This window comes from Cervus elaphus, chromosome 16 (assembly GCF_910594005.1).
Source record: "Cervus elaphus chromosome 16, mCerEla1.1, whole genome shotgun sequence".
Lineage (NCBI taxonomy): Eukaryota > Metazoa > Chordata > Mammalia > Artiodactyla > Cervidae > Cervus > Cervus elaphus.
Genome location: NC_057830.1, coordinates 2,498,864 through 2,520,335, shown reverse-complemented (window position 1 = coordinate 2,520,335; position 21,472 = coordinate 2,498,864). Strand labels below are relative to the sequence as shown.

General features: G+C 38.3%; 1 protein-coding gene across 1 annotated transcript in view; it reads right to left on the bottom strand.

The window, feature by feature from the left end:
• The window catches only part of LOC122672998 (complement C5-like), an 86,922-nt gene extending 69,900 nt beyond the window's left edge, over positions 1–17,022 (bottom strand). The window contains exons 1-6 of the mRNA XM_043870523.1: positions 16,911–17,022; positions 11,045–11,237; positions 8,320–8,479; positions 3,431–3,501; positions 2,041–2,132; positions 631–713 (exon numbers count right to left, since the gene is read on the bottom strand). Of these exons, the coding sequence (XP_043726458.1) occupies positions 631–713; positions 2,041–2,132; positions 3,431–3,501; positions 8,320–8,479; positions 11,045–11,237; positions 16,911–16,975 (664 nt within the window). The 5' untranslated portion in view covers positions 16,976–17,022. The remainder of the gene's footprint in view (positions 1–630; positions 714–2,040; positions 2,133–3,430; positions 3,502–8,319; positions 8,480–11,044; positions 11,238–16,910) is intronic.
• Positions 17,023–21,472: the final 4,450 nt, after the last annotated feature.

Genomic DNA, 21,472 nt, shown 5'->3' with positions numbered 1-21,472 from the left:
AATGACTTCAAGCAAAACAAAGTAAAATTTTATATCAGAGCACACAAATACTCTAGTAAACAACTACAAGAAATGGAAAGGTTAAGCAGTTTATATGTTAATTATTAATCCATTAATATGATTGATTTCAAAGTAAGAACATCTGATATTTTTGGATCAATGTATTAGGAATTTCTGGGTCAGAAGGAAAATAGCATTGGACTAGGGGTAAGGAAATGCAAATGTTCCTGTTTTGTCACTAGTGGGTTGTGATGAAGTGATTAAGTCACCTGTTAGTCTTACCAGGTTCCGTTCACCTCAACTCTGATAGTTTCTCCTAAAATCCTAATTCTGAAAAGGACCTGAACCAGTCAAGCTCCTCAGGGGGCTAGGTCTCTTGGAGCTCTATGATGAGGAAGACAAGTCCAGAGGGTTGGTGCGCTTGTTCAAGGTTAACAGGGCAGCTACACCCAGCGCTTAGGCATTCAGACAACGCCCACTCCTCCCACCGCCTCAGTCAGTACTTCTAACCACACCAGCAAGCAGCCTCATCTTCATCGGGGAGTGATTTTGCATTAAGTTCATTCATGAAAAGAATTATTGCAAAAATGCTAACTCTAGATAGGTAAACTTTTAATCATCAGAAATTACCATATTCTTTAATTTCAAAATATGCGGTTCCAGTTGTTGAAAAGTCTTCTTTATATTTAGCTTGAATGGTCCACACACCATATCTGGGGAAGCAAAATATTTAAAATTATGGAAGTCATGAAATGTGCCTTTTATGTTGAGGTGCTAGTGATACAAAAGTGGCCAATACAGACAAGACCCCTGTCCTCAAGAAATTTATAGTCTAGTGGGGAGTAAAGGCAAGTAAATTAATAAAGAATTACTTACAAAACTGAGATAAGTGCCATGAAGAAAAGAAGAAATTAAAAGGAGAGAGAAAAGAAAAAGGAAGAGAGGGACTACATTCGATGTGCATCCAAGATAGCCTCTTTGAAAAGAGAGAATTTAACACACGTCCTAAAGAATGAGAGGACGCCAGCTTTGTGAGGAGTAAGGTGAAGCACATTTTAAGCAGAGGGGAAACCTGTGAAAAAGTACTGGGGTAGGGAAGAAATGGTCATAGGAGGCGATCATGGCTGATACATAATCCAGCATAATCTACCACTTGGCATAAGACGAAGTTGGAGAAATGATAATAGTTATACAATAATTGGATCAATTATTCTTTGCTATTATGGAATATTTTCAAGGAGGTACACAATTTTAAAATTACCCAAATTATGTAAATCCCTCAATTTCATCCAAATTTCTAGAAGATCTTCAGTACAGTGAATAAACTATGAACTCCCTTCTAGAGGGCAGAGCAAAAATGACTGTAAGAAGATTTTAAAGTGATATTTCAGTCATTTTTATATGCACTTATTCGTCCTCCTTTAAGTTCGTTGGAGGCAGCGACTATGTATTTTTTACTTCTATTTTAAATTTCTCATTCCCGTTGTACTTTGCATTTCCCAGGAATGTGTTCACTAAATTTTTATCACATTGGGTTCTGTTTAAACATGTTCTTAATCCTTTAGCATGAGACCAAATGGAGGAAATGACTTTACTAAGATCTTCCCTCTTGAAATCTGTCTTCTGGTAGTCTATGCAGTAAAGACTACAGGAGACCAATATTTTTATTGGTCATAGCAAGACATGGGACAACACCAGCCTTTTAGACTGACAGTCTATCAGATTCCTTGAAGGTTGGAAGGTTGATGGTTTTGATAGAGAGAAAAAGGCCTGGGAACTATTTTTTTGCTTCTTCCAAATTTGAATTTCTACCTGTAAAGAAGACTGGTGAGAAGTATTGGGAGTGGTTTGTTTGTTTTGCCAGAAGCTGAGCCTCGCTTCTTATTAGACCCGGAAAGACTGCGCATCTTCATTTCTTTCACACTTACTTTCTGTTAACACTAGGTGGCTCCATTTGACTGGTTATCTACCTCATAACCAAACATTCCAGATGTATGCTTTACAGAAAACTTTATTAAAAAAAAAAAAACTTTAAAATACCTAGGATTAGATGGAATCTTGAAGTCAGGAAAAGAAATAATTCCAGTATAATCATTTTCTTCGACCATGTCAACTTCTGATCCTTCGGGATCCTTTGAATAAAAACAGACAATTTCCAAGCATATAAATCACATTTTAAAAATTAACTGATTACGTTGTCTTTGATTGATAGAAATATTTACTAACAAAAATCCATGTCTTCAAATTAAATATGAAGGAGGAAAACCATTTAAATGTTGTGAAAGGCAAATATGGCTCATTTAAGCCATTTCCTCCTTTTTTGACTTTCTTCCATCTCCTGCCTCACTAAAAATTAAAAAAAAAAAAAAAGTAAATCAGTGTCCAGGCTATCCTAGTCTCAATTATCTAGAAGAGATTCAACTCTCTATTGTATAGCTAGAAAAAATAACTATGACAAAAACTGATGTTATAATGAACCAAATAATAGCTTATACACTTTACAGATACAGGAATCTAAATTTTGTATGTGTTCATTTGGAACTTTCCAAAGCAAATATGCTGTGAAATTCATTTATTAGCTAGAAATTTTGTAAGTCCACAGGTTATGTCAATAATTATCAACCACAATCTTGGAACACACTAATGCTTCTCAAATAATTCATTATAAAATAGTCAGATGTAAAAGTTTCATAATTTTTGTAAGTTATAAAGGATTCAAGGTTATTCCTATACAGCCCTCTTTTTCACTCGTGTCTGTTAAGACTTTTGGTTTTTTGGTTCCTTGAGTAGGAGAAAAACGTGCTGCAACCTGCAGTGAGGGACCTACTGTTACTGGGTGAGCAGTTAATTCCTCACAAAAATTTGTAGGGTTTTGACATGAACTGGGAAGACCTTGGGAATTTATTGCACACATCTGTTATGTCCATCATGGCTCATGAAAGGCTGATAATTGTTGATCTTTATCTCATGGGGTTAGATCTATTTTCCATGTGCTAGCGTGTGCTAGTTACTAAACTCTAAACTCCTCAAGTGTAAGTGCCACGGGCTGTAATTCTTTACCTCGTATTGTGCAAATCAAAAATGTCATACTTGATAGACATTCAACTAATTCTTAGTTGAATCGATGGATTAATTCACTAAGTTGAATTCTTAGTGATTGAGGGGTGGTATCATGAAGGATGTATTTAAATGACTTGGTTCAAAACCATAACTTGTTGAGATTTTCATTTTCATGAGATTTTTACATATTGCAAAGGGAATAAACCTACAATGTTATACACACAGAAGGTGTTCAATAACCATTTCTGAACATTGGATAAATTAGTACGGTGTCAGGACAGGGTTATGGAACAAAGTATCTTGTCCTGATGAAAATTTAAATAAGTTTAAAATTTTTATATAAAATTATTATTTAAATAAACATACTTACTATGAAAGTTAAGACAGTTTCTCTTTTGGCTGGCTTCAGGTCATCATTCAGTGAATAAACTCTAACTTTTACTGTAAGAATAATTGATATCATCAATAACTTTGTGAAGCACAGTATTTTGATATTTGCAATAATCATCCTTAAAAGAGATGAGCCTCATCTTAAAGATTCAGTACATAATCATATATGATAATTCGTATTTAAAAGAAAGAAAATGTTAGCTTGTAGACAAATACATCACTAAAAATGTTTTCTTTTATTGAGAATCCTTTTCAGTTCAGTTCAGTTCAGTTCAGTCACTCAGTCGTGTTTGACTCTTTCCAACCCCATGGACTGCAGCATGCCAGGCTTCCCTGTCCATCACCAACTCATGGAGTTTGCTCACTCGTGTCTGTCGAGAAGGTGATGCCATCGAACCATCTCATCCTCTGTCGTCCCCTTCTCCTCCTGCCTTCAATCTTTCCTAGCACATCACTAAAAATTTTTTGTTTTAAAGAGAATCCTTTTGGATTCCTTTAAAGAGCTACTTCTAATGAATTTAAAGAATAGTTCACTTTATTAAAATGTATTTGTATATATCTTTTGCGGAACGAATATATAGTACAAAATTAGTTATATCTGTAATTAGGCCAATATTTATAAAAAATTTCATAGTAGTAAAATAGTGATGTCTACCCTATGGTGATATTGAGCTTAGTCACTCAGTCATGTCCGACTCCTGAGACCCCATGAACTGTAGCCCATCAGGCTCCTCTGTCCATGTGGATTCTCCAGGCAAGAATACTGGAGCAGCTTGCCATGCACTCCTCCACGGGATCTTTCCAACCCAACCTGGGATCGAACCCAGGTCTCCTGCATTGCAGTCAGATTCTTTACTATGTGACCCACTAGGGAAGCCCAAGTATACTGGAGTGGTTATATTTGGAGTATAATAAATTGTCTCAGAGTTGAAGATTTTAATGAAAAATTAGGTGGTTTGTTTCAGACTATACACTCTTACAACAAGGCCCCAAATTGTCTCTTATTATTGCTAAGGATAGTTTTGAATTGTACAGTTTTGTTATATTTATTGAGCCAGATCCTACAATTATTCGTTCATTGTTAAAAGAATAATGGCAGGGGGCTCAATAACAGTTAGTTCTCTTCCACTTCTTTCTGTCAGGGAATAGATCCCCACCTTTTAAACAAACACATCTGCTTAGCTTTTGACTCTTAGCTGCTTGAGACATGCTGATTTAATTCCTTCCAATGACATAATTTCTCTAGGGTTTGTCTGATGCTCAAATCATTTCATGGGCAAAACTTTAACCACAAAAGAAAATTGAACTGACGTCATAAACCTTTTAAAGGGCCGGTATTATGCAAAGCTCTACCTAAGAAGCCACATATTAAGCTCTCTAAAATTCATTTCACTGAGACCATAAGACCAAAATGAAATGCTCAGTAAACCCCTCTACCCTGCTGTCCCCTCACCACCGTCTCTCAGCTCGAGTCCTCCCTCCTGCCTTATGAACATACCTGGTCCAGCCCTGAGCATCACTCAGGGATGCTTGTGGATCAGCATTTGCGGCACACTGCTGGAGGCAGTGTGCCGCAAAAGTTAAGAGTTTGGGCCCTAGAATTCAAAACTTTGGTTTCATTCCTGTCTCTGCCACTTTGTAACGTGACCCAGAACAGGGTACTTAATCCCTCTTACCCCTTAGATCCCACATCTGTAACATAGCACTGCTAGTATCTGCTTCATAGCACATGAGACTAAATGAGACAATGCTTTGCATAACCCAGCACATAATAACGAACCAGTGAATGCTTATTATTTTTATTTTATTTTTTATTATTTCTATAGCTACTACTTGTCCACTTTCTAACTCAGTTTGTGCTAGGTTAGAAAATTAATCTTGTCTTCATAGCGATGGTATATCAAAGGCAAGTTCCACAAATGCTTTTTGTACCAAAGGTATAGCTTATAGACTTTTAAAATATATATTGAACGCCTTCTATGTGCAGACACTGTGCTAGGCACCGAGATATGATGGTGACAGATCAGACGTGGAATTCCTCTAAAGGAGTGGAGCAGAGAGGCAAACACAAGATCCCACGAGTAACTAAAATTCCAGGGGTGGGAAATGCTACAAAGGACACCCCCCGGCTTCTGAGGGTGGCAGAGGGAGCTTTGGAGCAGAGAAGGCTGCCCTCTGTGTGATGGCACGGAAGGTGCATGGACGTGCCAGGAAGAGGTCCATAGGTCTTCCTACAGACGGGAAAACAGTGTAAGAAAGCAACTGAAAAGACGTCAGTTTGGCTGGTGTCCACGGACGAGGGGCAGCATGGTGGGTGATGAGGCAGGAGGGGAAGGCAGGACACAGGCTGTGTGAAATTGGAAGCATTTTGGTCAATATTCTGAAATCCTTTATCCTGTAAAGCCTTGAAGATCTAAGCCTCTATCCTAAAGATACTTATATGAAAAATCCCTCAAGGATCTTCGGATTAAAATGTGAGGACTGGGACATTAGAGCTATAAATAGCAAGATGTAATTAATTTCTAAAAGAATTACTTTTCAGTAATTCTTTTTCTTCTGTGTAAATAAGGCTTTGTGCTATTCCATAGATTAAATGGTAATGGGAAATGCTTTCCTGGTGCTTACTCTGGGGTAGGCAGTGTTTGCAGTGCTTTATACACATGAATTCACTGAACTCTCACAACAATTCTGTGAGGGAAGTTCTATTACTATCTCCATTATACAGATGAGGAAAATGGGACTTAGGAAGATTAACTCACACAAGGTCATGGAGCTAATAAGAGCCCCAACCGTGATTTGAACCCAGACAATTTGGCTCCAGAGCCTGCTGTTCACAACTATACTTCACTACCTCTCATTAATGAGTGAAAATTCAGAGGGAGGTGCTCTGGTTTTCTCTGTGATCTATTCTAAGATAGAATAGGTCGTAGAGAGATCTTAGAGATCTCTCATCTCTATTCTAAGATGAAGACACTACATATTTTCATGGTAAAGTTCTGATAAAGAAATAGCAAATGGGGCTGTTCTTAAGGAAAACCTTGAGAGTTAACAGAAGTCCCAGGGTCTGGGTATCAGGCTGCTTGATGGACAACAATGAGAACCATAGGGACTTGCCTGGAGGGCCAGTGGTTAAGACTGTATGCTTCCATTGCAAGGGGCACAGGATCAATCCCTGGTCAGGGAATAAGGTCCTGCATGCCACGGGGCACAGCCAAAAATTAAACAAGGAAAAAAAAAAAAGATGAGAATCCTAAATGGTAAGTAGTGTCAACAAGACCCAATCAAAGAAGCATCCTCTAATACGGGAGGAGGACAAGGGTGAGGGTATATTTGTTTCGGGGTATGATGCTTAAAAAGGGCTCAAACTTTATGGGCAGAGACTATCTCAATGAACACCAAGTCATCTTGGAGTCAATAGGATGCTATCCTGGCAATGACAGCTGGAAGCAATACCCCAGTCTCTCTAGGCCTTTTCCTTCTGAGCTGGTCATAACAGAAACTCCTGCTAACAAGGCAATGGCGCAGGCCCACTCCACTCCTTACTGTCATCAGCATCAGTCAACCTGTAGCAAGTACAGACTCCTGACAGGTTTTCAACAAAACTGGCTGGTCTTGCCTCTCGTCCTCTTTCCCTCACCAATAATGCCATTATTGAAACTCCGGAACCTCGCCCTTCCATGTACAGTTCTCTTCTAATTCCATTCTGATTTGCTTAAAAGTTACTTTCGGGCAACAGGGAGTGAAGGAGGAACTGAAGATTTTGCAGATACGTGAACACATGTGGGCAGCATTCATACTTCTCTGTGTTTCGTTTTTCATTCATTGGGAGTAAATCCAGTCACTCACCAATCAGAGGGTTGATTGGCTACCCTGTCCTTTCCCCCTCTGACAGATAAACCACTAATACAAAACAGTCTTCTTATAGGAACTTTCTTTAGGTGGATCTCCTTAGAAAATTAATATCCATTTATTTATGTGACTTCACTTACTTTTTGCTGAAACATCTGATACCCTAGGGTTTGATTTTTTTTCTGAATTTGAGAATTAGCTCCAAATTTTTATGATTGCTACTTTATAATGAATTATTTTCACATTGCCAAAATTATATTTGCAGTTACCTCTTATGCTTGTTTAATAATAAAACCTAACACTACATTTCACAATTCTTAAATAGCTTTTTTCCTACATGGGAACAACTGACAGGGTAGATAATGTAATTGTTGATTTTTGTGATTTCCATATGAATCTAAGATTTATATTTAAAATTTAAATTTAAAACTAAATTCCATACAACTATTTAACAATTTCCATATGAATTTAAAATTAAAATTATATTTATAAGTGTAAAAATTACTGGGGATTGAGATTCTTTTGATAAAGTTGGAAACCTATCTCCACTTAAATTCAAGTGTTAAAAAGCTCACAGTGATATCAACCTGTCATCTTCTTATTTTGTGGTATCTTTGTCTGCTTTTGTTATCACAGTGATGGTGGCCTCATTGAATGAGTGTGGTAGTGTTCATACTACTATATTTAACTAGATAACCAACAAGGACCTATATTGTATAGCCCAGGGACCTCTGCTCCATACTCTGTGATAACCTAAAAGTGAAAATAATTTGATATGTGTATACGTACAAATGAATCATTTTGCCGTACACCTGAAACTAATGTAACTTTGCCCATCAATTTTACTCCAATGCAAAATAAGAATTTAAAATAAATAATTCTTCCCCACTTCCAAAGTTCAGTTTAAATAAATGCCATCCTCAGTTACCTAGTTGCTCAAGCTTGAAGAAAAAAAGCTCTACAGTATAGTGTCCATGCCTTCCCACTACTCCCCAGAGAAAGAAGTATCTTATACTCTACCTGACTGGTGTGGAGTGTAGACAGGTTTGTCTGTATGAATGAAGAGGAATCCATTGTGGTAGGTTATTGGCATTTTTTTTGCTTTTGAAAAATGCTTCGATATAACTTCCAAATACACATGTGAAACTCTTTGCCTTTCAGACAACTGTTTGGGTGGTATCTGTGAAAGAAAATGTTGATGGGGAAAGAGTATAATAATTTTAAAGTTATAAAACATGTTATTTAAAAAATAACATAGGAGCCAAAGTAGTAAACAAATTTTGCTCCAAGCCCTTCAGTACCAAACATCATAATCAACATTCAGCTTTAAGTAATTAAAAATATTTTGGTTCTATGCTTCCCAAATTTTATACGCATTTAGTAAGACTACTACTATGAAAGTGTTAGCCACTCAGTCGTGTCTGAGTCTTTGTGACCCCGTGGACTGTAGCCCACCAGGCTCCTCTGTCCATGGAATTCTCCAGGCAAGAATAGACCCAGGGATCAAACCTGGGTCTCCTACACTGTGGGCAGATTCTTTACCATCTGAAACACAGCTCTTTTAACAAGCTTTAACCTCTTCACTTCGCTGGATTAGTCCATGTTCTCCATTCCCTCTGTTCATCATCCTGACTGATGTTCAGGACACTGTATTATATTTACATCCTCTGTTCCCACGGTTGAGCAGTACACTTTCCAGTTTGAGATAAAAGCTAATTAATACAACCAACCATGCTGAATTAGATATATGACAGTACTGTAAACGTTTGGAAAAGCAGTAAAAATCTATAAAGATTCTGCACTCAGATTGCTTTGCAAGTATCTACGTTTTTTCTCTACTTCAAGGAAATAGAAACTATAGAACAAATGATTCGTTAAAGGTGTGACACATTATGAATAAGGCTTGCTGCTGCAAGTGGACCCAAGAAAAGACCTTGGCACAACATCAAACGATTAGCAAATAAAGATATATTGTAATGTTAAGATAAATTTAAATGCTTAAGATATGCACCAATTTTTATGATTTCCCCACCCTAATTTACTTTTCCCAATTAGCCATCTAAGTTAGCACTGTTCAATAGAGCTTTCTGTGGTGAGGGTAATGTCCTATATCTATGCTGCTCAGTACATGCCATCTGTAGCTATTTAAGCACTAGAAACATGGCTAGTATGAGCGATGAACTGAAATTTTCATATTAGTTACATTCGACTGATTTAAATTTAAAGATAACAGCCACATGTTTGTGGCTAATGGCAGCAGATAAAAGTGTCTTCTTTGGGGAAATGAATTTTATTTCTTCATAAACCTAATAAGTGGACCTGTTTGCTAAAAGATTAGAGTACTTATCATCAAGGACACGAAGCAAAGAATTCCTACACTTGGTTAGAATTTATTTAGATCAACGTTTCTCAAATTTGAGTAATATATAGACCCCCTTTTAAAAGGATAAAATATTCTGGAAGACTCTCAGTGTTGACTTTTTGTTATTCGTAAAACTAAAGAAATATTTTCAGCACAGTGTTACATAAGTACAGACCTAAAAGTCAGTGTAATATTCTTGTGCTTGTGACTTGTGTGTGATTATAAAATCAAAACATTTATAAAATAAACTCAAAATATCAACATAATTCTAACTTTCAGCTCTTTATAAAATTTCAAAGTTTAATCTCTTTTTAAAGAACTCACTTTAAAGAAACACTGGTCTAGTAAGCCTCAGAGGCCCTTCCAAGTCTAGAAGTCTTGGATTTTTTGGTTCTTTATTTTTGAATTTATATCAGAATTTAAAACAATATTTTTCACTTGGATAAAGAAACAGTAAGTATGAAAGTTATTTTTAGTTGTCAGAGTTCTTAATAAGAAATGAATTATGAGCGATTCTCCAACCAAACTATGCAACAATATCTTAATCCCTCAGTCGTGTCCTACTCTCTCTGACCCCATGGACTGAAGTCCGCCAGGCTCGTCTGTCCATGAAATTCTCCAGGCAAGAATACCTGAGTGGGTTGCCATTCCCTTCTCCAGGGGATCTTCCCGGCCCAGGGATCGAACTTCAGTCTTCTGCACTGCAGGCAGATTCTTTACCGTCTGAGCCACCAGGGAAGCCCAGTAGAAGGAAAATTTATTTGATACAGGTTGTTCTTTCTATTAACTATGGTTATACATGAGAGCTATTCACTTTAGTAATCAATAATTTATTAGTTTTAGAAGTTTTGATTGTAGGATATTGAAGTTTAAACAAACAAATGTTCAATAGCATCCATGGATTTTTGTAGGTAATGCATGACAGATCAATATGCGTGTCATATTGGTCTGTTTCTTTGCATTAGTAATTTTCACAGTAAGCAAGTACTTTCCACTCATTTCCAAATATGTTCACATTAGTATTAGTCTCTCAGTCGTGTCCGACTCTTTGCAACTCCATGGACTGTAGCCCATCAGGCCCCTCTGTCCAGGAGAATACTAGAGTGAGTTGCCATTTCCTTCTCCATATGTTCACATTAGGACAACTTTATTTTCCAATAAGAATGTTAAAGTTTTCATACACTACTCAAAAAACAGATACAACTCTCCAATTTAGAATTTTCTTTTTCACCCATATCATCATTAGTGCCTGACATCATCTAAGACTCACACAGTGGAAGTTTGGTGTAAATGATCAAACCTCTGTTATTAATATTCAAACTGGGTACACATTTTATTGAGAATATTCTGTATGTATAAAGAAACTGAAGGATAAATACATACTGTTAAGGTAGCAGAATTTTGGAATTTATTTTCTGTGGATAAAGTAACATGGCCTGAAGAGTAAGTAACTTTTTTGTCCGGAAAGCTTTTGATTGAGATTGTCGCATCAAATTCTTCAGTGTATCCATAAACTTGAATTACAACATTTTCAGATGCTCCAACACGGAATAGTTTTGGTGCTGAAATGACATACCTATTGAAATAGGAAAGAGAAGGATCAGTATATTTATATGACATTTTTGTTATATTTCTGATTTTTTATCTCACTCAATAGATTAGCTTTACAATAGGGACTTTTTCTCAACTTGAAATATTTTAAAATTAACATTTATTTGCGATCTACAATCATTTCAGCACGGTTTCCAAGAAAAAATAGCTTGGAATTAAGACTTCAGAAATAGAGGTGGTGATTTTGTTAACCTCTAGAAAGGTAGTGATAGCACCTTCCCTGAGCTTCTGTAGCAAAGGAAAACTTTAAATGATAAATATGTTCAATATTTTTGCCCGACAGAAAAAAGCAACATAGGTACCAGAGATTGAATTCCAGCTCTGCTATCTGCTGGCTGAGTGACCATGGTAAAGTCACTAACCCTCTCTGAAAAGTTAAATAATATACCTTAAATATTACCTTTTTTGTTGTTTAGCCACTAAATTGTGTTCGACTCTTTGCAACCCCATAGACTATAGCCCGCCAGGCTCCTCTGTCCATGGGATTTCCCAGGCAAGAATACTGGGGTGGGTTTTACTATCTCCTACTCCAAGGGATCTTCCCAAACCAGGGACTGAGCCGACTTTACCGCTGAGCCAGCGCAGAAGCCCAGTCGCCTTCTTTACCAGGGTGCTAAGGATGAAATGCATTGGAGAAGGAAATGGCAGCCCGCTCCAGTATTCTTGCCTGGAGAATCCCAGGGACGGGGGAGCCTGGTGGGCTGCCATCTATGGGGTTGCACAGAGTCAGACACAACTGAAGTGACTTAGCAGCAGCAGCAAGGATGAAATAAGAATATCTATCTGAAAGCATCTAGCATGCTTAGTACTCAATAAATGTTATGATTCATTAAGTTTGCTGAATTAGTTGAAAGGAAATAATCTTAGAACTACTATGTTATCCTAGTGGGTGGATAAAGAAATGAATAGAATAACAGTGAGCTAGGAAATGCATTTAGGAATGAAAGTAGTTATGGAGGTCCTTGCAGAACAAATGATAACAGTCATACAACATAATGATAATAACAAAAAATGAGAAATGAGAGGCTGTATTAGGGCTTTACATACAACTCTTTTAATCTTTACAACAGGCCAATGATGTAGACTCCATTATTATTCCTATTTTGCAAGTGATAAGAGGTTAATTTGGACCAAGGTCATATGGCTTGTAAGTGAATGAGGCAGGTCTTTATATTCAGGCATCACTCTCTGTTATGTGTATAACTGAGGTCAAGGTTACAAACTGTTTGCAAACAGTGGGCTGTTCCCTCAGTTTTATATTTGATGTGATGTACCAAGAATGGACATGAATCAGTATAAGTTTTTGAAATAGAAATCTTAAAATGGGTGAATTTTCATAGTTTTATTAAAAGAAAACTTACAAATATAAACTAGGTTATTAATTATATGTTGTAAAAGTATCTAATTGTAATACTGAGAACTACCTATGCTATTAATAGAAAGAGAAGTGCATTTCAACCCAAAAGGTGCTTGAATAGTTCAAGTAGCTGATCAGGGCTAGAGGGCGGCAGGCAGAGCTGCTGCAGGTCCCTCACAACGCCATGGGCCCCCCAGTGGCTTGGCAGTGAAGAACCTGCCTGCCAATGCACCAGGCGTAAGAGGCGCGGGTTTGATCTCTGAGCTGGGAAGATCCCTTGGAGAAGGGCGTGGCGACCCGCTCGGTATTCTTGCCTAGAGAATCCCATGGACACAGAAGCCTGGTGGGCTACAGTCCAAGGGGTCACAGGGTTGGACAGGACTGAAGCAACATAGCACACAGGCGCGCACAACACTATGACCTTTAAAAAGGCTTTTAAAAATCAGCAAGTCTTAATAACAATGAAATTAATTTGGAAGCAAATAAACACTTTAAAAGCAACTGGTAATTCTTCTATGTGACAAGTAATTTGGAACCACTTACAGAAAAATTGTAAAAGGGGGAAAAGAATCTCCAGTTTTCCAACCATCTTCTCAATTTCCCATGTACTTATGCAGGAACAGCAGAAAATTAGAAATGCTCAGGTTTGATGATAATAAGATATATTTACTGAAACCGTACTCAGTTCTAGGCACTATTTTAAGCACTATACATACATATATGTATTTATATATGTATATATGTCACTGTGCTGTGACAACCATTCTATGAAAAAGCCCTTTTATTACTCCCATTTTACAGAGGAGGAAGCTGGTAATTAACTTGCCCAAGGTCACACAGCTATTAAATTACAGAATTAGGAGCTGAACCTGAGCAACCTGTTTCCTGAATTAACACTTTCATTTGCTAGACTAAACTGAATTTATCAAGAGTTTTTCAAGAGAAATTTAGCAGCGGGGGCGGGGGGAGGGGACTATTTTAATTTTGGCGTTGGGCTTCCCTGGTGGCTCAGTGGTAAAGAATCTGCCTGCCAATGCAGGAGACATGGGTTCGATTCCAGGAAGATCCCACGTACCAAAGAGCAGCTAAGCCTGTGTGCCAGAACTACTGAGCCTGTGCTGTAGGCCTCAGGAGCCCAGGAGCCACAGCTACTGAAGGCTGAGTTCCCGAAAGCCCGTGCCCCTCAGCAAGAGAAGCCACCACAATGAGAAGCCTGAATATCGCAACTGGAGAGTAGCCCTTGCTCAGCAGAGCTGGAGAAAAGCCACGTAGCAACAGAGACCCAGCACAACCCAAAAAAATACATAAATAAAAGTTAACTGTGGAAAGTTCTGAAAGAGATGGCAAATGGGTGGGGAAACAGTGGCAGACTTCATTTTTCTGGGCTCTAAAATCACTGCAGATGGTGACTGCAGCCATGAAATTAAAAGACACTTACTCCTTGGGAGGAAAGTTAGGACCAACCTAGACAGCATATTAAAAAGCAGAGACATTACTTTGCCAACAAAGGTCCGTCTAGTCAAGGCTATGGTTTTTCCAGTGGTCAAGTATGGATGTGAGGGTTGGACTATAAAGAAAGATAAGCGCCAAAGGATTGATGCTTTTGAACTGTGGTGTTGGAGAAGACTCTTCAGAGTCCCTTGCACTGTAAGGAGATCCAACCAGTCCATCTTAAAGGAGATCAGTCCTGGGTGTTCATTGGAAGGAGTGATGTTGAAGCTGAAACTCCAATACTTTGGCCACCTGATGTGAAGAGCTGACTGATTCAAAAAGACCCTGATGCTGGGAAAGATTGAAGGCAGGAGGAGAAGGGGACGACAGAGGATGAGATGGTTGGATGGCATCACAGACTCAGTAGACATAAGTTTGAGTAAACTCTGGAAGTTGGTGATGGACAGGGAGGCCTGGCCTGCTGCAGTCCATGGGGTCACAGAGTCAGACACGACTGAGTGACTAAACTGAACTGAAATAAAAGTTATTTTTTTAATTGGTGTTATTTGAAGTTTTATATTTTTGTTTATTATTGTTTTAATTTTGATTGTCTATGTGGTAGTAGTGTTGAAATAGAAAATAATTCATGTTTTTTGTTGTTGTTCATCACCCAGTGATGTCAGACTCTTTGTGACCCCATGGACTGCAGTATGCTAGGCCTCCCTGTCCCTCACCATCTCCTGGAGTTTGCCCAAGTTCATGTTCATTGCATCGGTGATGCCGTCCAGCCACCTCAGCCTCTGATGCTGTCTTTTCCTTCTGCCCTCAATCTTTCCCAGCATCAGGGACTTTTCCAACGAGTCATCCGTTCATATCAGATAACCAAAATACTCCAGCTTCAGCTTCAGCTTCAGCATCAGTCCTTCCAGTGAATATTCAGGGTTGATCTCCCTTAAGATTGACTGGTTTGATCTCCTTGCTGTCCAAGGAACTTTCAGCTAATTCATGTAATTCAAGTTTACAAGTCCCTAAAAGATAGCTCTGCAACCATCTACTCATACATATTTTGATCCTTACTGATGCAATGCTAACACAATCTATCATATAAAGTATTTCATATTTTTCTTATTTTCTTTCAATAGTTGTAGAGAATATGGCCACTGAGCTTGCAAAGAGGCACAAATGCTAGCTTGGCCTCTATCTGGAATGTTCTTTCCCCAAATATTTGCATGATTTGCTCTGTTACTTCCTACAAGCTCTGTTCGAGTGTCACCTCCATAGAGAATCTTCCCTGTCTACACTTTTGTATGGTGCCCCATCATTTCTTTATCCTCTCATTTTCCTTTATATTTTTTCTTCATGGTACCAATAGCCACCTGACCTTGTTCATTCATTCATTCATTGGTTTGTTCATTGAGGAATTTTCTTCTCCTTCTTGAATGCACGCTCTATATCATCTACTATTGGGTTGGCCAAAAAGTTCATTCAGCTTTTCCCCAAGAAGCCGAACAAAATTTTTGGCCAACCCAATACATCCTCAGTGCCAGGTTCTCAAAAAGTTTTGGTTGAATCAATCAATTAAATTTATTGACTCCCATGTTGTAAATGGTATACTCTTACTTTTTCAGAGAAACAGAGAATGTGCTTATTAAGGGTCAGTACAGTGTAGTAGAAAAAAATTCAGTATCATGAGACCTAGGTTCTAGTCCTAGTTCCACCACTAACCTGGAGTCATTTAATCCAATCTCTCTGAACTTCAGTTGGCTGTCTTTTAAGAAGGAATAACAGAATCTAGGAAATGAGGTGGCCATGTGAGAAAAATCAGATTAGGGGTGGGAGAGTGCTAAAATTAATGACATCTCAGGTATACATTGGCATTTATTGTGTATTTTACATATTTACATGTGTACATTAATGACAAAATGGAAAAAATCTGAAGCAATAAAGAGGAGTCCTTAATACAGATTCTACTTCTGTTTCTTTTAGTGGTGTGACCTTTGGCAAATTATTTCCTCTGTCTGGATTTATACTTATATGGGAGATAGCTTTGATTAGATACTCTCCAGCTCCTTTTCAATACTAAGATGTTATTTATAGATATGAGATCAATATTTTAAGACCTAGCTTTAAATACAACTGTTTCGATAATAATTTTCAACAAATAATCACGTGTAATTTGTGAAGAACGACCTCACAAATTTAGAAGTAATTACATCAATAGATTTCAAACCACAGTATTAGAACTGACCCCCAAGTAACTCTTGCTTTACTATGTACAGTATACAGAAAACACAAAGATAATTCCACACCAAATAGACAAAAGCAATCAACGCAAGAAAGTTTGCTATCTTGAATTTAGGTGTGCTTTTTTTGAAGAAGAAGAATTTGAATAATCACTCATGTAAAGTTTTAGAAATAACAATCCCCTAATGGACACATACACACGGCTATATTTAAAATGGTTAACCAATAAACTCCTACATGGAATTCTGCTCAGTTATGTGGCAGTCAGGATGGGAGGGGTGTTTGGGGGAGAATGAATACACGTTTATATATGGCCAAGTGCCTTCACTGTCCACCTAAAACGATCCCAGTATTGTTAATAGGCAATACCCCTATACAAAATTTAAAGTTAAAAAAAAAACACAAAAAAACAAACCTGTAAAACTGTCCTATTGTCAGCCACGCATCAAATCAAAATGCTGCATGATTTTCTTATTCAGAGATGAGACTATTGGTATTCCCAGAGTAGAAAGTAATTTACAAATTAACACAGTCTATTGTATTTGATTTTTCACTCATCGCCTTGATAAGATGCATTGAAAAATGAAGATAGTTTCTTTTACTTACGTTTGATCCTGGCCCCAACTTTTCCCCAGGAAGATTAAAAAGCAAAGTATGCCCCACAGGCCCATGCTGGAGGTAGTGGTAAACCATCGATATGACCCTCCTGAAGTTACTCTCCTTTTTAAAGAAACCGAGATTGAAGTATTTGGGTAAGTTGGTTTACTGGTTAATTATTAATGTCAAGAAGAGGGACTTCTGAGTAGGAAAAGTAAAATTGGAATGGAAACACTCTTTAATGCCCAGGTATAAAAGTAGAAGATTTTTATAGGAAGATATTTTATACAGATTTACACCTAGAGAATTTATTTTGATTAATACAAATAAAGGATTCTAACATAAAAGTTTGGCACTGCAATGAATGCCTCAAAGTTAAAAATCAGTAAGTTGATTGTCTTTTGTGTCTTGACCAGGCAATTGCTCTGAAAGTTTTATTATGAGAGCATACCTCTGGAGATGCTCTGATACTAATGGAGACCCACTGGGATTCAGTTTCACATCAAGGTGATTTTAGAATGGGCCTGGTTTAGAAGGGCTTGTGAGCTATCTTTCTAGAGAAGACCTGAATGGTAGAATCATTGGCATTGGAAATGTCAGGAAAAGAACACAGATCTGCAAAGGAATAAGTCCTTGGTCCGTTCAGTTCAGTTCAGTTCAGTTCAGTCACTCAGTCGTGTCCGATTCTTTGTGACCCCATGGACTGCATCATGCCAGGCCTGCCTGTCCATCTATCACAGTCTAGAAAAGAAGCTGAATGTTAGGTGGAGAAAAGATTGTGACTGGCAATGAAAATATCCTGCTGAGGATGCTGTATCATTTTCTACAAAATAAATGATGAATCAAATACTTTAGTTTTTAGTAGGGAATGGATATCCTCACTATGTATTAACTCAGACACCGCAAATTCAAAATTTGCATTCATTCAGACACAGAATATCTTTCTTTTCTAAAAAATAAACCTATGCTATACTTCTCAATGAGATTTTTAATCATTTTAATATGAGAGCTTAAAGAAAACAAAGCTTCCTATGATATGAGTCTTGTACTTAATTTAGAAAAAAATTTTTATGATTTTTATGATGCTTGAAAGTGAAAGTGTTAGTTGCTTAGTTGTGACCAACTTTTGTGACCCCACAGACTGTAGTCCACAGGCTCCTCTGTCCATGGAATTTTCCAGGCAAGAATACTGGAATGGGTGGAGATTCCCGTCTCCAGGGGATCTTCCTGACCCCAGGGATCAAACCTGGGTCTTCTGCGTTGCAGGCAGATTCTTTACTGTCTGAGCCACCACCTAAGCCTTATGATGCTTGCTAGAAAGTTTTTATTTACTACCTTCCTTCTACTAGCACTAATTTCTAGCTTAGTATGTAATAAGTACTCTATTTCAAAGTAATAAAACAGATTTCTCTAAACAGTTTTCTATAATTCATATGTTCTATGTTCACATTGGTGATCCTTCTTTTGAATTAATGATTCTATTTTACCAACACTTTGTACTGAATTCATTGGGGAAAAAAAAGATACACAAAGGAAAATTTTATATACAAAGTTCATTAACAGTGTCTCTTACATAGATTATTGAAATGGCAAAATTCTGTCACTACTGTCTGACCTTGGAGAAGGAAATGGCAACCCACTCTGGTATTCTTGCCTGAAGAATCCCACGGACAGAGAAACCATGGGATTGTAATAGTAGGACACGACTTAGAGACTAAACTACCACCATTGTCTGACCTATTTGTTTCAGAAGGAAATCTGTAAAATAATTAAACTGGGTTGCGAAAGATGGGACAAGTTAAAACAAACAAAATACTTTGCCATCATTTTCCGGAAAAGATCTTTAGGAGAAAGCGAAAACATTCAAGTGACCATAGATATATTTGAAGTGAAGGAAATTTATTTGCTTGTATTTTGGAGTCAATATTGATCAGTGATATTAGTTACTTACCATTGGCATGTTTCTTTGGTAGAAAATATTTAAAAAACAATAGATTTCCCAGGTTCTCAAAAGAACTAGTTCAACTGCTTACAGATTGCCTTTAACTAAAATGTTTTATGACTCAAAGATGGATTCTTCTTTACATTTTAAAATGTTGACCTCTGGAGGAATCTTTGGTTTTTATACGGATGTGTGGATGGTGCTCAGTCGTGTCCGACTTGTTGAGACCCTATGACTATAGTGTGCCAGGCTTCCCTATCTAGGGGATTTTCCAGGCAAGAATACTGCAGTAGGTTGCCATTTTCCACTCCAGTGGATCTTTCTGACCCAGGGATCAAACCCACGTCTCTTGCGTTGGCCGGCAGATTTTTCACCACTGCACCACCTGGGCTTCCCTTTTATGTACAGATAATCCATCCCTAAAGAGGAGAAACCAGGTCTGGCAGGAACTTTGGTGGTCTTTTGGCCTTCCTGCTAACGCTACCTCAATTTGATCCTCAGATGGGCCCTATGTGACCTCACTTAGCTGCCAAGGCCTCTCTTAATCTGAGTCTTGCTTGATTCTCCAGCCTCTATGCACCTCTTCTTCCCTGCAGCCAAGTAGCTGAAGTCCTTATTATTCTCTGAGGTCACCACGACATGAAAATGCTCCTGGGAGGGCAGGGAACAGTCAGCCCAGTACCATCACTATCATGCTTAGCCTGTTTATGCCTTCAGTTTGGTGTCTCTTCAGAAACGAGGGTTAAACATGGGTTACTGCTACAGGCCCCGCGGGATGCAACTCACTCAGAATCTACTTAAGCACTTGCTGATAGCACCAGCGAGGAAAGAAATCCTGGGGTGCACACTACAGCTACCTGTGGGACCTTGTGAGCAAAGGTCTCGCGTTGGTTACTTGTCTTCCAAAATATTTAAGCAAATTTGAAAAGACATTTAGCTACAAAAAGTTTACGGAAACAAAGTCTTACAGGGAAGTCCAGTGTGGAAACTGGTTAGAATGGAGGTGCTCCGGTGATCAGAAGGGATGGCCCTGCTCTCTGCTCAGGGGCACCCCCAGACGGCCTTGAGGAGGCTCCATAGGAACCCTAGGCTCCCTGGACACTTGCTTTAAAAGCACTCTTCCAAGTGTTCTGTTTCACTTGGCCCATTCCTTGTTTCCCTTGTCTCTTAGTAAATCCCCACGACCATCTTGAAATTAGTTTTCAGTTGATTAGGCCAAAGGAGAAACCAGAATCTTTCTCCTTGAGTCCAAGATCCACTGCTTAGTTGCGTGTTGAAATTCCTCTCTCAAGTGACCTGGGCTATCAACATCACATCCTCTAAAAACCCCCCTTTTCCTCTCAATCTTATACCTCTATCCCACATCCAGGACTCTGATATCCCAACACTGAATCAGGAATTCACCCCAGCCTGCAGGAAACCTGATTAGAGGGTAACAGGAAAATAAACACTCTAGGTTTAAATCCCAGGAAACTTTCACACATTTGCCTCAAACACTAGTATAGGAATGCACTTTGTAGAATGATTTGTAATAGCAAAAACTTGGGAGCAACCTAAAGCAACGTAACAATGATAAATATATTACTGTATATTCATACCATGGAATGCAGTGTTGGCTGGGATGACACAAAAAGCATAATAACACTTATATTTATACAAATGTAAAAACATACATGGGCTTTCGAGTTGGCTCAGTGGTGAAGAATCTACTTGCCAATGCAGGAAATGCAGGAGACGTGGGTTTGACCCGTGATTCTAGAAGATACCCTGGAGGAGGAAATGGCAACCCACTCCAGTATTCTTGCTTGGAAAATTTCATGGACAGAGGAGCCTGGCGGGCTACAGTCTCTGAGCTCACAAAGAGTCTAATATAACTGAGCAACTGAGCATGCATGCATGCAATGACATACACATTTAAGTCTGAAATGCATGTATGCTAAGGCGCTTCAGTCGTGTCTCTTTGCGACCCCATGGACTGTAGCCCTCTAGGGTCCTCTGTCCTTGGGATTCTCCAGGCAAGAATACTGGAGTGGGTTGCCATGCCCTCTTCCAGGGGATCTTCTTGACCCAGGGATTGAACCTGCGTCTCTTAGTCTCCTGCATTGGCAGGTGGGTTCTTTACCGCTAGTGCCACTTGGGAAGCCCATAATTGTGAAAGGTAAATATTAAATCAGAATAGTTGTTATCTCTGTGAAGGGAAGGAGAAATTTGTGATAGGAAAGAAGTATATGCTTCCACTATATCTATTACCTTTTGTTTTAAAGGAACACCTGAAGCCAGTATGGCAATATCTTACAAATAATTCAGTAAAGTTTAGGGATAGTTATATGGGTGTATAGGTCAGTCGCTGTATTTTTCTTAACATTTTAAATATTTCATTGAAAAAGAAGTATGGCCTGCAGTGAGGCAGGCTTGAATTCAAACCCTGGCTCTGTCTAATTAGCTACGTGATTTGTCTATAAAATCAAAACAGTAAAACCTCATAGTGCTGATGGGAGAATTAAGTGAAATATGTATAAAGCTCTTAGCACACAGCATGAACCTGAAAATGGTCGCTATTATTTACTACTAGTGTAAGACACAGTCATGACCTTCTACTTTAAAAAAGAAACATGTGTATAGGATCACA